Source organism: Polypterus senegalus, chromosome 13 (assembly GCF_016835505.1).
Source record: "Polypterus senegalus isolate Bchr_013 chromosome 13, ASM1683550v1, whole genome shotgun sequence".
In the NCBI taxonomy this organism is placed as follows: domain Eukaryota; kingdom Metazoa; phylum Chordata; class Cladistia; order Polypteriformes; family Polypteridae; genus Polypterus; species Polypterus senegalus.
This window is the reverse complement of record NC_053166.1, coordinates 83225777-83243312: the sequence shown is the minus strand read 5'-3', so window position 1 is coordinate 83243312 and position 17536 is coordinate 83225777. Positions and strand designations below refer to the sequence as shown.

The window sequence follows — 17536 nt, the reverse complement described above, 5'->3', positions numbered from 1 at the left end:
AGCATTTTTTTAACACAATCCCTTTATTTCAGGGGCTCAGAAGTAATTGGACAGTTGACTCAAAGGCTATTTCATGTGCAAGTGTGGGCAAGTCTGTCGTTATGTTATTATCAATTAAGCAGATAAAAGGTCTGGAGTTGATTTGAGATGTGGTGCTTGCATGTGGAAGATTTTGCTGTGAACAGACAACATGCGGTCAAAGGAGCTCTCCATGCAGGTGAAAGAAGCCATCCTTAAGCTGTGAAAACAGTAAAAACCCATCCGTGAAATTGCTACAATTTTATGAGTGGCAAAATCTATAGTTTGGTACATCCTGAGAAAGAAAGCAAGCACTGGTGAACTCAGCAACGCAAAAAGACCTGGACATCCACGGAAGACAACAGTGGTGGATGATCGCAGAATCGTTTCATGATACAGGTGGACAATGACCAAAAACATACAGCCAAAGCAACCCAGGAGTTTATTAAAGCAAAGAAGTGGAAAATTCTTGAATGGCCAAGTCAGTCACCCGATCTTAAACCAATTGAGCATGCATTTCACTTGTTGAAGACTAAACTTCGGACAGAAAGGTCCACAAACAAACAGCAACTGAAAGCCGCTGCAGTAAAGGCCTGGCAGAACATTAAAAAGGAGGAAACCCAGCATCTGGTGATGTCCTTGAGTTCAAGACTTCAGGCTATCATTGCCAGCAAAGGGTTTTCAACCAAGTATTAGAAATGAACATTTTATTTCCAGTTATTTGATTTGTCCAATTACTTTTGAGCACCTGAAATAAAGGGATTGTGTTAAAAAAAGGCTTTAGTTGCCTCACATTTTTATGCAATCTTTTTGTTCAACCCACTGAATTAAATCTGAAAGTCTGCACTTCAGCTGCATCTGAGTTGTTTCATTTAAAATTCATTGTGGTAATGTACAGAACCAAAATTATAAAAAAGTTGTCTGTGTCCATATATTTATGGACCTAGCTGTATACTACGTTTTTGTTTGGCTTTTGGAGTAATAAGGAAAAAAAATTCTTATGGATCTGAGATTACAATAAGGAATATAAGGGGACTACAAAGTATAAGAAGGAGAAGGATTATTCGTAGCTGTATATACCATTAATAGGTTATTAAAATCAATTCTAAAGGACACAGTTAACCAATGTAATGATGCTAAGACCAGTGAGATGTGCTCAAAAATTAAGCTTTTTATAAATAATAGTACTTGTACATTTGGAGAATTGATAGACGTACGAAAAGGTTGTCTTGTATTTACTGCTGCATATAAAGGTACAAACATTTACTAAACATGTCCTATTTTTGCTACAGGATTAGAAAACTCAATTAAGGCTTACCATGCAGAAAAAGGCAATTCAATTCTACGATACAAAGATACTCGGAAAGTGCACATTCTGATTCCATTAGACTGTCACATTCCAGATGAGATAAGCAAGGAAGATGATAATATACATTTTCTTGACAACCTTCCTGACACACAGTTAAATGTTGCTGGAGTTATGAAACGAAGCTACAAACACAGTGTCTATGAAATTTTTGATGAAAGTAAAAGGGTAGGTTTATCACATTTTTTTCAATGTGGAAGAACTATCTGGAAAATGGAAAGGCAAATATTTTTTATTGATTTTGTCACTAATTTCTCTTTTTCCAGCAGGGGATGCTAGCCTCCTTGGAATTTAGTCCTTTTAAATATAATGACAGAGTTAATGTTGCATGTAAAACACAGTGCTGATGGTCAATAAATATAATGACAAGCACCCAAAATTGTCATCCATATGGAGGTTTTCTTTAGCTTATGATGGCTTGGTTTATCCAGTGGTAGGCCATCCCACCTTCTGGATTTCTGTGTGTTTGTTGTAAAAACAACTAATCAGATAAAGACAAATTCCTAAGAGTATTCAGAATACATTCAACATTCCTAGTCTGACAAGAATTCATGTGTTTTTCTGGATAAGCTCCAGCCTGTTCATTGAATGTCCTATCACATGCAGTATTTACCTTTCAGTTACAAGGTTTGTTTTTATAACAAATAACATGTTCTCTCTATATAAAAATAAATCAATAAACAAATATACTTGCAGATCACACTGGCACATAAATGAATAATAACAGAAACTAAAAGGGGAGCTTAATAAATGCCAGTTTGATTTGATTTAAATAAAAGTAAATAGAAATATTTCTTGCTGTTTACACTGGTCACTACGAAAAGTATGCTAATTTCAGTGTTCTGTTGGTTGTGTATTTAAACAGTTTCCTGTTTCAGTGTTTATCTCTTCTGAAATATTCTGAATTTATTTTATAATGTTAAAACTTTCAGTTGAGTTAAATATGAAAGAGAGGTTTTTTCCTAAACTTAAGTGTTCTCTTGTTTCCATGTTTTAGCCTCATTACTGTATTGTTGAATATGCAACACCCCTAGCGTCCTTGTATGAGATGTCCAAAGATTCACAGGCAGCCTTCAGCAGTCAGGACCGACTTGAACAGACAAAACTATTTTACAGAACACTGAAAGATATTCTTGAGGACTCCAAGGAGTGCGGAAATCTCTACAGACTGGTATTATTAAATGGTAAGTTGCAAAGTTATTATCATAAGTGAAAATTAAAACGAAGACTCAAACTTTTAATTAAAAAATACTTTTGTAAACTGAAATAAAATACTTAGCAAAACTGATGAAAAGATGAAAAACTAAAACTATACATAACTGTTACAGTAGCTGAAAACACTAACTGAAATAAAATAATAAATTACCAAAAATATGTTTAGCTTTCATCACAGTCGGCTTAATGCATGGGCTAACCCTGGACTACAGTGACCCCAAAATTAATTGAAATATTTAAATAAATAGTTTTTCCTTGTTTTTCAAAGAAATATTCCCACCGTTAGATTGATCAATCGAAACCTTTATAAATCTTTTACCATTGTCTCTGACATAATTCTTTCACCACTAGTCACACATGCAATCCCCAAGGTTTTGTGTCTGCTGTGAGCTGTAGCTAGTAATGGAGGACAGTGTTTGATACAACATTTGCTTCATTGGGTTGTGCTGAATAGTAGCCATTGGAACATAAAGCTTCTGAAGAAGAAAGTGATCTGTTGTGTTATAATATTGACAGACTAATAGATTCTCATTCTAGTGATAGTAGAGCAGGCATGTCAAACTCACTACCATTGGTGGGCCGCTTTGACTGCCATTGGTGGGCCGCTTTGACTGCCATACGTCCGGGGCGCACTGTAACAAATACTGTTATAATATTATACAATGCTTTCTTTCCAATATTGAAACAGCATACAATTAGAGTCTTATAAGGACTTATCTAAGATGCTATTATTATATTATATTCATTGCTTATATAGGAGTCTTACAGTGTGAGATCTATTTATTTTGTCCCGACACTTGGCATCTCTTGTTAGTAACCAGTTTGTCAATATCAGGCTTGAAATCTTGTGCAGCTACAACTTTTATGAGGGATGAAAGGTGCTCGACAGTACGTCTTGAATGATGTGAGGTTTTGGTAGATTTCATTAATGAAAACAATTGCTTACAAAGGTAAGTGTTTCAGAACATAGACAGTACTCTTGATGCCAACTTACGGATCTGCACATACGAGGGTGGCAGGTAAGCATTACAAGTCTGGCACACCAACTTCGTTGTATTTTGCCTTGAGAATAGAATTCAATCAATTCCATTTGGATATTCTCAGGCGCATTCTCAACATCGTAAGAGAATGGCGCAAAGTCCTGTTCGTGTGAACTGAAATCACGAAAACGCTCACTGAATTCATTGCTCAGTAATTCAAGTTGGAAAACAAATCCTTCAATAATCTAATTTTACTTTACTAAGTTTACTTCAAAGTTTATATTGTAAAATAAGCCGATACGCAAAAAGCCACCTGACCTACACTAATTTTACAAACTCAAAATCACAAAAATATGTTAATAAACAACTCTCCAACTTCTCTCATCCATTTCAGATCTTCAGCTATAGTCTGCACTAACTGTTCGTTACAACACTAGCACAAAATTACATAAAACTAGAGCAAAAAAACGTGAAAATATGCGAGCTACAGTATTACTACTCGTGATGGTCAGTTCTGCTCAGTGGCCAGTCTCAGCAGCCCAGCCAGTAGTGTAACCTAGCAGGGCAGCTCTAGGCTCGTGGAGGCCGTGGGCAGAGAAAGAATCGGTGGCCCCTTTGCCCGCCAATGTCAATATTGTATCTTATGCACGGCGGATGGCCACGTCCTTTGCGGACACTGCACAGCCGCCTCGTGCTCATGACATGCTGCTGCGTGTCCATAACTTGAAAACCAAGTGGCAGCCCATGATATTCTCATTACGGCAGAACATTATAATACTACATATAGCTTACTGTTCCAACTCTAGCGACATTAGTAAATACAGTGTACTAATTAACGAGAAACACAATGTTTTTCAGCCACATTGCCGTCAGCTGTGTCGTTATTTTCTCTTTCTGTTTTATATTCAATATATATTGGCATGGCGGCCCTGTGCAGGTGCACAGTTTGCACATGCCTAAAGCCACACCTGCTGCCTATGGAGGAATATTTCGGACAAAAATAAATAAATGTGCAAATAAGTACTGTGAAATGTGAGCATAAATAAATAAATGTGTCATGAAATGAGAGCGTAAATAAATAAATATGTCATGAAATGAGAGCATAAATAAATAAATGTGTCTTTGTGACTTTGCCACTGATCAGAGCTGTAAAGTTGTTTGAAAAAGTAGCTGCAAATATGCACCTGACTTTAGACTCGTAAAACAAGGGTCAAATATTCAGCTCAAAATATTACTTGGCACTGCTTTGGGCATTCCATGTCAAAGTACCTAAACTAATACAGCCGTTGCAGCTTACCGTATATCAAACTGGCTCATTCGCCTTGTGATCGTCTTCCCCAATACACCATATAGATCTGCAATCTGTCGTACTTTTAGACCGCATAACAGAAAGTGTTCTATTGACTCAGCTGGAATGTCAAAGGATGGACGTCCAGAGCAGGGAACTGCGTCACCTGCACTGAAGTGTAGTTGAGTCCGTTCCACCAGTTCTTCGATATTTTCAAAATTAGTTTCATCTATATCGGAGTCTAAAAGAGCTGCCAACATTGTAATTTCTTCCGATAAATCTTCAATTCTCTCTCTGAAATACGTAATATATTCGGCAGAATCCATTTCATTGGCAGTATTAAGCATTTTTCTAATTAATTCTTGTGCTATCGATTCACCAATCAATAACTAGAGGGTGTGTTAGAGCCCACCCTCTCAACTTTGACGAGTGAAAGTGACAGTTTTATTTCATGATGGTTTGGAGGAATGTTACGGACAAAATTAAATAAATAAATAAGCAACAAAAAACATATTTCGTGACACATTTATTTATTTATGCTCTCATTTTATGACATATTTATTTACAGTATTTAGGCTCTCATTTCATGACACATTTATTTATTTATGCTCACATTTCACAGTACTTTTATTTATTTCAACATTTTATTTATTTAATTTTATCCGAAATATTCCTCCATAGCTGCCCGCTGCTGTAGCCTAGCACTTCAGTTGTGACGTTGCGGCTCATTAACTTTGGTCAAGGGTCGTGGCTATACTAGCAGATGACGTTTCCGGTACCGTAATGCCATGGAAAAACACACTTTTGTCAGAAGGCAGAAATGATTCGATCACAAACGATAATAATAATTTTGTACAAGTTCAGTGCTAACTAGGCTCTGTCATGCGGGCCGCACAGATTTCTGTTGCGGGCCGCGTGTTTGACATGCCTGTAGTAGAGCATATGAAGGTGATAAATTTGTTCAACCAGTAAATTATAATGCAGCTTTTTGATATGTATGATGTCTCAAAAGTTCTGAGCAACTTTTTAATGCTGTCCTTCACTGAATCTCCAAGAACGTGTGACAGTAGAAGACAGGTGGGCACACTGGACAAGTTAATGTGACAGTGCAAGATCATCTGTTGACATGACAGAAGAAAGGTGAACTTCTAAAATTTTGCAGTAGAACCTTTCATTGCCAAACAAGAATTCCCTTTCTTGGGGTTAACTCTGTTATTCAGTGTGTACTCTGTCTGCATCTCTGTGTTTGGGGTACATCTCGAGGCACGTATAAAATTAAATACATTTTTATTTTTCTTCAGCTATGAGACACGTCTTCCTCGTGTCTCACTAGCCCAACACAGTCCCAAGCACACAATACACTTTCCTCTTCTCCCTCCACCACTCCTCACCAAGCTTTGTCCTCCTTCCATCTGACTCTGGCCACTGAGTGGTGGTCGCTGGCTCCTTTTATAATTAACCCGGAAGTGCTCCAGGTGCTTGATCCCTCATTTCCTGCTTCACTTCCGGGTATAATGGATTGGCTGCCCTCACGGGCTCAGGAGTCCCAAATATAGCGCCCCCTGGTGGTACCTGCTGCACCCAACTCCAATTCCCAGGATGCCCTGCGGGAACCCGATATACTGTTTCACCCCAAGGAGGTGGCCAACTAGCGTTCAGGGGGAGGTATTGCAACGTCCATGGCTGTTCCCCTTGAATATAGTGTGCAGGGGCGTCCCAGCTAGGTAAGGGCGCCAAGCCCCTGTCACAGTGTGTACTGTGTCTTTACATCTCTCTCAGAATTTCAATCTATGTATAAGTTATGGCCTTTTAGACATAATTGTGCCTGAGCCCAACAGTGACAGTGATGGTTATGAAGTCTGTGAGGCAGAAGGGGTAGATCCAGGAACCGTAAGTGATGTCATGTTTTTTAGGTTTGCAGAGAGAAGGGGAAAAGAGTTACAAGCTGATAAGCCCTGAAGTTGTCTCCCATGCACATTTGTGTGACAACATGCAGAGCAATTGAAGCCCAATTCTAGGCTGCATATGTGGTCTGTTGTCAGTTATGACGAGTTACAGGCTTTCGTAGCTCTTTTTGTATTTCAAGGCATAATTCAAAAGCCTGGAGTTGACATAGGCCAGTCAGCAGATCCTTAGTGAAAAATGTTTCAGGTTACTAATATACAGAGAGATTCGCCTGAGCCTAGATATCCAAACAAAATGTTGTTGTTTACAGATCACTTATGCTTTGGATAGGTCATTTAGCAATCAATCAATCAATCAATCAACATTTATTTATATAGCACATTTTCATACAAAAAAATGTAGCTCAAAGTGCTTTACAAAATTAATAGAAAAATAGAAGACACAATATAAAATAAACATAAGTCAACATTAATTAACATAGAATAAGTAAGGTCCGATGGCCAGGGTGGACAATAATGCAATAAGTACCTCATACCAATACTGAGTTGGCAGTATCTCTGCTGAACTACAAGCAAACTTTATTGTTAGCTTGATAAACGTACTTAGCATTGGCAATCTGGGAAAAAAACTAATATTGTTAATTTTTTTTCTTTTATTGCTTTTATTTTTGTTAAATTTTACAAACATGCATGAAAACGCCGGATATTGTCAAAATAATTCAGGGCCACAATAATGTTTTTCAATAATTTTCCCTCATTCTCCTTTTGCTCTTTCTCAATATTCTGTATATGGTTGAGGATTTTACTCTCTTTGTTCTTAGTATTTGACATATTGTACAATGCTTGTACAGTACATGTTGTACAAGAACTTATGGTTCTTGTGTTGTGCTCTGATGGCTATCAAGTATAATGTTAAGCTCATTTTCTCTGTTCTTTAACTACTCTGTCCATGTTTAGTGACAATTCAAGTCTACATTACTCTTAAGCATTGATATTACATATTTGTTTTACTGTGGTTCCCTCATTACAGATTTTTGTTATCATCTCTCTCAGAACACAGTAGAATCTATTATGTGATTGTTTTTCATGCCTTTTCAGACCTGCAGGTGACAGAATTCTGTATATAAACTTATTATTTATTGAGACGATATAACAAGTGAATAATAAAGTCCTGTATGGGTGTTTTTGAATACAACATTGAAAGCAGCAATAGTAAATGCATTGTCTTACAGCAGTAGAGTAATAATTCCAGTAACCAAGTTAATCCACAGAGGTCATAAGCCAATTTGTGATGACTACTTCTAAACAAAGAAAAAGAAAGTTTGGTAAGCGGCAACACTCAGAGTGCACATGCAAGTCCAAGTTCACTAACATCATGCTGGCAAAGTGCAGCAGCTTGGGGAACAAAGTAAGTCAAACACAAAAAAATGCAGAGGAGCACAAGTTAATTTGTATTTTGAAATTGGCATGCCCACAAGACTATGTGACATGCCATTGTTTAGAAAATGTACTCCTTCTCTAAGTCCTATTTTTAACAAGCTGTGTGCTGCATGAGTAAATGTTATGGTGGCAATGTAGATAAATAAATTGTACAATGGAGAAAGATGTATCCTTGTCCGTTACGTTTTTTGCTATATTAGGTTACTTCAGCCAATTGTTATTTGCTTTATTCTAGTTAAATATGATTTGATAATTTGCATGAAAAGTGCATTTTGTTAGTTCAAATTACTGAGAAATATAAGCATCTTCAGAAATTGCTACTAAGCAGATCTGATTTTGTTTTTGATTGTTTTAAATGGGACATATTTATAGGATTCTACTAAGAAGAAACTAAGAAGAAACAAATATTACAACACTTCTGTGTGATTGTGATCTAAAACTAAACTCCATAATATCTCTTTCATCATATCATAATTAACTATAACTAAACTGAAACTATTATACTGTATATAAATAAAATAGAAATGTGTTTGTGAAATAAAAACTAAGCTAAAAATAAAAACTGAGCATTATGAACAACCACAACAAAAGTGAATTTCCAAAAATCAGAAATAATATAGGAGTAAAATGAGAAAAAAAGCAAACTGGTAACTTTTCTTCATATTGCTAAATTTACTGCATGATATACAGAGTGATGTCTTGTCAAATTGTCGGGTGAAGTGAAGTTTGATAATTCAGTGTTTGACAATAACAATATTAATGCTAAAAATAATGAACAGTTTTACCAGCATGTTGTTTTGTCTCACTCCTATGTCAAATGTATTTTTAGTATTCCACAGTGCATACAGCATTAATCATTAGATTTCTTTTGCACCTTCTGTTCGCCTTTATATGTTTGTTTGTTTTTCATTTTGAAAAGGCATTGTCATGGTGCCTGAAAGGTGCCTTTGAGTCAGCAACCAAAACATGAGCATACCATATATAAATGTTTTAGTTTATCCTTAGAGGATTTTCCCCTTAATCATTGCATGTATTTGTACACAGGAGAGGGTCCCAACTGGAGAATAATTTAACAGAATAAGGGAACTCTGCTTCTGATTAAATATCTGTGATCTTTTTCTCTAGATAACAAGAGAGGTGAAGATCCTCACTATATTTCCAAAGAAATTATTAAACATCTAAAACAGCAGATAACTGAAGAGTATTCTGTGGAAGAAGAAGGTCAACAGCTTCAAGACAATTTCTCTACAGAACTGTCATGCGCCCCTGAACTAATGATTAGTAATGACAGTAACAGTGATTTTCCTCGATCTCTCAAACCTTAACTAGAAAATGTTTTTCTATCAGTTTATAAAATGTAAAATTCTATATGAAACTTAGAACCTTCAACATCAGCTATTTTTTTTTATAAAAAACAAGTTATTTATTGAATGATGTAACATAGGGGTGTGGGGGGCAAATGGAAAATGAGTAACCTCCATGCAGACTGTGAACAGGCCTGTGATTCAAACCAAAAATGCTGAAACTTTGAAGACAAAGCAATACCAATTATTATGTCACCCCCAGAAAAGGAAATTCATTTCACCATCTATATGGAATGTAAATTACATAAATATCAGGTAATAAGCACATACATAAACAGTTGTAATTGTAGTGATGAACATACTGTATGCAAGAGCCCATTACTGTTATCAAACGCAACTGACAAAATATAATTTAGCATACTTCCCGTAAAAGAGTCAAAAAGAGAAATGGCATGTACAGGTGTTGGCTATTTCTTGACTGATATAAATATGTCAATTCTCCTTTTATTTCCCTAAACAAATTGTTTCTCTTTCATTCTTTGCTTTGTATTATTTTCTACTTAAATCAATGTCCTTAACCTTTCCCCCTAAATACTGAATTTTCATAAATTTTTGAATATCCTGTTTTAATTTTCGTTGTTGTACTCTATATTCCACTGGCTCACTTTTTCTTTGTAAATTAAACCTTTTTATACATTCTACTCCAACCTTTGTGTATTCCTGCTTACTGTTAACAGGTATGATCCTGAAATACAAGTGGTATAGGGTCTGAGATCTAGGATTGATAGCTCTTCTTGGCTTCAGTGGCTAAGGTTGAAGGCTTGCCCTGTGACTGCACATACAATTAAAGTATCAGTAGATGTGTACTACAGTAAGTATCATTCCAAACCACCATTAACCTTAAAAATTGTAGGTAAGTACTGGTATCCCTTCCAGAGCTTCCTCCTACCTTGCTGCTGCAAGTACACGAAAGTGGATTTATAAGTTATGTGTAGCTTGATCCTTACACAATAGGTGGTCTCTACTCCATATTCAGAAAACTACTAAAAATTACATGCTTTTTTGTTTAGCAACTGATAAGTCTGTACATTCTGTACTTTTACAATTCTAGGATTCCAGTGTTAATAGATTCTTGCATAATTGTTACATTAATGTCAACAAAATGTTTTTTTGGAAAATCCAGGTCAACTTGTGGTAGTTCAGGAACACAAAGATATTGTTCTGTTAATGGATCTGGCTGTTTTCTGCACTACACTGAGCTGTTCAGAAAAGTCATTAACACTTTTTATATAAAGTGTAATGTGATGAGTGAGTATCCATTGAAAAGTGAAAAACAGAATAAAACTTTTTTTATTATATACTGTTTTTTCAGATTTGAGCATTTGCTGAGCTATGTGTTAAAAGCACATACAGAAACAAAAGCTGCACATTTTAGTTGTGGTAGTGACAACCTGAAACACATGAAAGAGCCTGTTACTGTTACCAAATGCAACTGACAGGAGGTCCTTTGGCACACTTCTAGTAAAAGAGTCAAAACTATGTTTATATTTACAGTATATTCTATTGTAACACATCAACATTTAACAAGTTGTGCCATTCTAGGGTTTAAAAACTTTTTCTTTGCACTTTATTGTGAGATGATATGCCTTGACACAGAACAAAAAGGTTTGGGGCAGGTACCCCATGGCTGAAAAAAAGGCAAAACTGAGCAATAGGTCTTTACAGACAAGAGTCCAAAGCAGAACTAAGGTAACAGAAGGAATATGGCGGTTTTAAAGCCAGGCAGTGGAGATGACATCATCTGGGGCCTCATGTATAAATGGTGCATACGCACAAAAATGTTGCATACTCCCATGTCCATGCTTAAATCGCGATGTATAAAACCTAAACTTGGTGTAAAGCCACGCACATTTTCACGGTAGCAAAAACCCGGGTGCACGCAAGTTCTCTGCTAGGTTTTGCAAACTGGCATCACCCAGCGTCAAAGCAGTACTTTTGTTCCAGTGTGGTTTCCCTTACTTTTTTAGATCCACATCCCTGATGTGGCTTTATCATATACAATGAAATTAACCGCATGTTGTTTATTAGTTTAAGGCATCTGATTGTAATTAACCTTTAACAATATAATGGTCCACGGAATAGCCAAACTATACCAAATACCATAGTTGCTTTAGCATTGTACTTTCACTGCACCTGCTCCCGTTAGGGGTTGCCACAGCGGATCATCCTTTTCCATATTACATTCACTGCACTACTCGGAGTATTTATATCATTGTAGCTGAGTGTGGAATCACAGCTGTACAGCAGTTGATCGTAAAGAGAATTATCGGGATACAGAATCAAGCACATGCTGCCTATTTGAACTGCTCTCATACGGCAAATGCTTCAGAGCCTTTCCTGTACTGACCTCGCGGTTCAGAAACAGTTTCATCCCAAGAAGTATAAATGCAATCAATCAGTCCATCAAGTGCTCCTTGTAGAACTGTTTATACTTATAAGTACAATTACCTCACTGTAAACTTTCAATACAGTTATAATATTGAACAGCCTGAGCCACTTTATAAAGCGCGTATTTACATATGATGATGACATCATTTTGAAGGTGAAAATGTGTTTATTACATTATACAGATAAAATGTTGACATCATTTAAATTATCTATATTTTTAATAATTAAACATGTGAGGACATGGTGTCACAGTGCTAGCAAGGAGCTGGCGCCCCGTTCAGGGATTGTTCCTGCCTCGCGCTGTATTCTTGCTGGGGCTGGCATGACACTGGAAGGATAGATGGATAGAATAATTAAACATATATTACGAAGATATTTCTATGTTCCTTAAAAGTTTTGAAAAATCTAAGTTCTAAGCTTACAGATGGCTTGATGTATATTACTGAGCTGATTGTGTGGTGATTGGGCACTTGGAGAAAGGAAAGGAAGGACAGGAATTGGGTACGTTTGAAAGAGACAGTACTGCTGCAATAAATTATTTCATCGAAGATAGCGTATGGCACAGCAAGTATCTTGTGTGAGACAGGAACAATCTCTGGATGGGGCGCCAATACATCACTTTCACTGCTCCACTGTGTTCCCATGTTTAATACTTGCTTTAATTGATATGAATACTGAAATGCTATCAAGTATACATCTAATTATTTAAATTATTCAGAGAACTGTAATACCATGAATGTAATTGATTCTGTGTTCTGTCAGAGGAAGAGAAAGCCTGCTTAAGAAGCACATAGTGATTCACACACATAGAAGAACACATACTGTACAAAACAAAGCATTTAATGTGCTACTTTAGTTATGATGGGATTTGAGAAACTAGTAAACAATTTTAGGATGAAGTTTATGATGTTCTACTTTAATGACAAAATAAACTATGTGATTAAAGTGGAAATTTCAAGATTAAAGTTGAATTTCAAGCTTTTTTCTCACTGTGTCCCTGTTTTTTTTTTCTTTTCTCTGTACCCTAATAAGCTTTCATATGACATATGACACTCAGACAGTGGGCTACGACTTTTCACGGTGACTTTGATATCTAACGTCTTTTTTATTTCGGGCACTGTGCAATTTTGTGAACTTGAGCTTTCGAGTTTCTCTGACACTCTATGTCACTCGATCAACTTTCTTTTGTTGTTTATACCACTGTTTAAACTAACTTATAGTACGTTTTTCCTTGCCTCCACTTGGTATTCGCTGAAATTCTTCTATTTTCCACCGTGCTTTTGTCATTGCCTTTTCACAGAACGCTGAGCTTAAGGGCTATGTATACTGATTTGCATATTCAAAGAGGCATAATTTTGGGAGGAGTTGGGGAGTGGCAGCAGGTGCATGCGCATGCATTACTTTTCACGCTGACCGGGATTTAAGTAGCGGAAGAACGTGGAAGTTGGTGTATACACAGATTTATGCATCTGGATTTTTTTGTGTACGAAAATTTCCACTTTTGTCTGTACGGCATGTTTTAGTGTGAATTCTACACACGGTGTTATGCATGAGGCCCCTCGAGAGGAACCAGAAGTTATGTCATTGAGCCTGGAACTGGAAGTGACACCATCAGGCCAGGAATGCAAGGATAAAAGGTAAAGAAAAGTTAGAAGCTTTTGAGTTTGATGCTGATATAAGGGCCTGTTTTAAGTCACCAAATGCAGTTTCTGCATTAGCATCCCATGTTTGGGGCCCTCTTCTTTGTAAGATTAGTCAAGGGAGCTGCTCTTTTGGGAAATTGGGGTACAAACTGTTGGTAGTAGCCCGCAAAGCCGAAAAAAGGCTTGGACTTGCCTCTTGCTTTTCGGACGGAGCCATTTCAATATGGCATCTATTGTGGAACAAACACACTGGCCCAAATATTTGGCTTTGCTTAACCCAAAGAAACATTTCTTAGAATTAATCCTAAGACCGGCTTCCCCTAATGCCTGCAATACAGCTTGGACCTGCTGTAGGTGTTCCTTCCATGTGCTGGAATAGATGACCACATCGGCCAGGTATGTAGCACTATATGAGTTACGAGGTCGGAGCACTTTAATCAACAATTTGGTTGTTTCACCAAATAATCAATGAGCCCCTTTTTCTCCTTAACTTTGTATGAGGCTTGCCAATGACCAGTAATTTGAAGTGGATGGTAAGAACAAGAACCATGACCCGATCACCCGGGCGGAAATTCCACAGAGACATGCCATGGTCATAACAGCGGACCTGAGATTATTGTGCCTTCTGCATGTGAGCTTTTAGAAGGGGTTGAATCTTCACAAATCTATTGTGTAACTGTGCAATGTACTGTAATATATTTGTGGAGGGAAGGGCCTACTCCTCCCAACCTTCCTTTAAAATATTGATTATGCCCCAAGGTTGCCATCCATACAATAATTTAAATAGTGAAAACTCTGTAGAGGCTTGTGGGACTTCCCGATATGCAAAAGGGATGAAGGGGAGGAGCTTATCCCAGTTCCTTCCAACTTTACTGACCAACTTATGTAGCATCTGTTTGAGGGTCTGGTTAAACCACTGTACTAGACAATCGATTTGAGGATGATGCCTTAAGGCAGCGGTTCCCAAACTGTGGTGTGCATACCACTGGTGGTATGCGGAGCCTTTTCAGGTGGTACGAATCGCGGTCCCTGAAATTTTATTTATCTGTGCAAAACCCTTTATGACAAGCCTGTTGTGAGCAAAAACCAATGAAACTGTATAAATACAATAATACATGGATTCCCAAATTTAGTGTGGTGTGAAATTTTGTCATCTGAATAAATAAAACCTATTATTCGAATCAGTATTTAGTTCATTTAACGCTACCATAATTTCGTTTCACGGAAGTCAACTTCTAATTCTTCACTGTTTGAGCTTTTGGTCACTATGAAAGCACAACGGCGACACTATTTAGTCTTGGTAACTCTGTCTCACAGAAACCGCTCGCGTTTGTTGTTACGCATGCACTGCCGCTGTATTGCATTGTAATCACTAGATCTAAACACAAAGCCGATACCATTTCGTCTTTGGTAACTGCGTCACATACAGGCCGAAGGCAGGATTTAGTTTCGGGGCAGAATTTATCAATTTATGTACATGCACAAATTTTTTCATTAATTTTATGCATAATTTCTTCCAATTCTTTAACTTTTATTCAGATTTCGGGGCGGTTTAGACCCGAACTCCCCCCCCCCTTACAGCTCTCCCTGCCTTTTAGCAAGGTGCGGGTGGTACGCAACACAACTCACTTAATCTCAGGTGGTACTTGACGTCCAAAGGTTAGGAAACCCCTGCCTTAAGGTATGTTAAGTAACTTGGCCGTTTCCCTGAACGTCTCCAAGGTAAAGGGCGTCCCTTGGTCCATCAGGACTTCATTAGGGATGCCGACTCGTGCAACGACCGTTACCAATTCCTGTGTGATGGCTTTGGATGTAGCTGTTCAGTGAAACAGCTTTGGGATTGGGTAGCATAATTAACTAAGACTAATGTATATTTGTGAATTCTAGCTGAGGCTTCTAGGGCTCCCACAAAGTCGACCCCAATACATTTAAATGGGACATCAATAAGGGGAAGTGGAAACTAAAGGAGTGTGTTGACTCTTCCCGTTGACAATCCAGGCAGTACATGAAAAACCGGTGGACCTCCTTATTGATTCTTGGCCAATAGAAACGGAGCTAAATACGCTCATGGGTTTTTTCGGTGCCTAGGTGGGCTTCTTGAAAGTGGGTATGTCCCGGTCACAGACCTGCCGTCGGTAGGACCATGTGACTAACAGCAGTGAATGCACCTACCCCTTCTGCTCTGCTACCCGATAAAGAATGTCATTATTTAATGCAAAGTGAGGACCCTCTGGTATAGAATGTAGAGTGTGAACCATTAACCAGAACTACTGCATTTTTTGTAAATCTAAGTGAATCATCATTCCATTGTTCTGTTTGTGGACTATGGCCGGCCAATACCCCCAGGCTGCCAAGTGGAGCCCTCCCGGCAGCATGGAGGTGCCCTGAATGCCTGCAGGAAATTATGGACGTTGGAGTTTTCCTTTACAGCCCAGCTGGATACCTTGGGGGCCAACAGACAACGCTGCAGGGAGGCCCAGAGACTCTTACGTGCCCTATAACATGGAAGTACGTCTTACTCACAGCAACAGGGGAAATGACGTACTTCCGGGATGAAGGAGAGGACTTTTAATCTGACCCGGAAGTGATAGGAAGTCACATGGACTGATGGTGTGGAAACACTTCCAGTTCAGGGAATATAAAAGACTGTGGGGGATCCCAGACGAGGGAGCTGAGCTGGGTGGCAGGGTGGCAACGCATCTGGGAGTGGAGGTTTATTGTTATTGTGGATTATTGTGTGTTTATGAATATTGTGGAGAGGAGGGTGCTTTGTGCAGTGTATATTAATAAAAAGTCAAATTATAGGACTTTTACCTGGTAGAGACGCACACACATCAGGCTTCACACAGAGGCCGTTCTTTTCCCCCAGAGTGTGAAGCTGCCCAAAGTCCTTCGATGACCTCGATAAGATCAGTCATATTTTTAAAAGGTTGTTCCCAGGCCCGCTGGACGAGATACTTGGGTAGTGCGTTAAGTAATAGCACGCAGGTAATCTGCTCAACTATTTGTTGACCGTTATTCAGCTCTGTTCTTAGCCAGCACCCAGTTTTGCCCCACAGGCAGAATGCCTAGTGGAAGTTTGGTTGTTCCGGACCAATCTCCCATTGTAATATTTCCCTTGCCTGCTGGCCCAGGGATCCCCCATCTTTCACAATTTGCTTTGTCTTTGTGGGGTTCAGGTGGTCGGTCTTCTCCCCTGGGAGACCATAATAAGCCTTGTGCATGTCCCTCTCCGAGCCTGGCCCTATTCTATTCACACTCCCACCAGACTAGCTTTGGTTTTGAACCCTGGTTTGGAGCTCGTGCCAGGTTCCCCTGACCCACAACAGATGCTTCAAACCCAGCCACTCAGGTACAGTAATCTCCCACCTGGACTCATAAGGACTGGAGTGCAGCTGGGCTGGGCATCAAGGCTCCTTTTAGATCTGGCTCCTGATTCCTCAAGGAGTCAATCATCCTATCGAATACGCCAATGTGAAATGATACACCTTGACACAACAAAAATGTTTGGAGCAGCCACCCCATATACTCGAAAGTTTGGCTGAAAAAGACAAAACTGAGCAATAGTCTGTAAGTACTGGCATTGCTTCCAGAGCTGCCTCCTGCCTTGCTGCTGGAAGGATACGAAAGTGGATTTATAGATTACAGTATGTGTAGTTTGATCCTTACACAAAAAGTGGTCTCTACTCCAAATTCAGAAAACTACTAAAAAATGACTTGCTTTTGTGTTGTTTAGTAACTGATAAGTCTGTGCATTCTGTACTAATACAATTCTAGTATTCCAGTGTTAATAGATTCTTGCATAATTGTTACATTTATGTCAACTCTGTTCACAAAAGTTATTTTTTTCTTGGAAAATCCAGCTCAACTTGTGGCACTTCAGGAATACAAATGTATTGTTCTGTTAATGGATCTGGGTGTTTTCTGCAC

The 17536-nt window shown here is 38.3% G+C and overlaps 1 protein-coding gene across 5 annotated transcripts in view; it reads left to right on the top strand.

The window, feature by feature from the left end:
• Positions 1 to 10222, top strand: part of sting1 (stimulator of interferon response cGAMP interactor 1) — a 34623-nt gene extending 24401 nt beyond the window's left edge. For all 5 annotated transcript variants that reach the window (XM_039773996.1, XM_039774000.1, XM_039773997.1 and 2 more), the window contains 3 exons: positions 1311 to 1552; positions 2382 to 2568; positions 9337 to 10222. In XM_039773996.1, the coding sequence (XP_039629930.1) occupies positions 1311 to 1552; positions 2382 to 2568; positions 9337 to 9536 (629 nt within the window). In that variant the 3' untranslated portion in view covers positions 9537 to 10222. The remainder of the gene's footprint in view (positions 1 to 1310; positions 1553 to 2381; positions 2569 to 9336) is intronic.
• The last annotated feature ends 7314 nt before the right edge of the window (positions 10223 to 17536 follow it).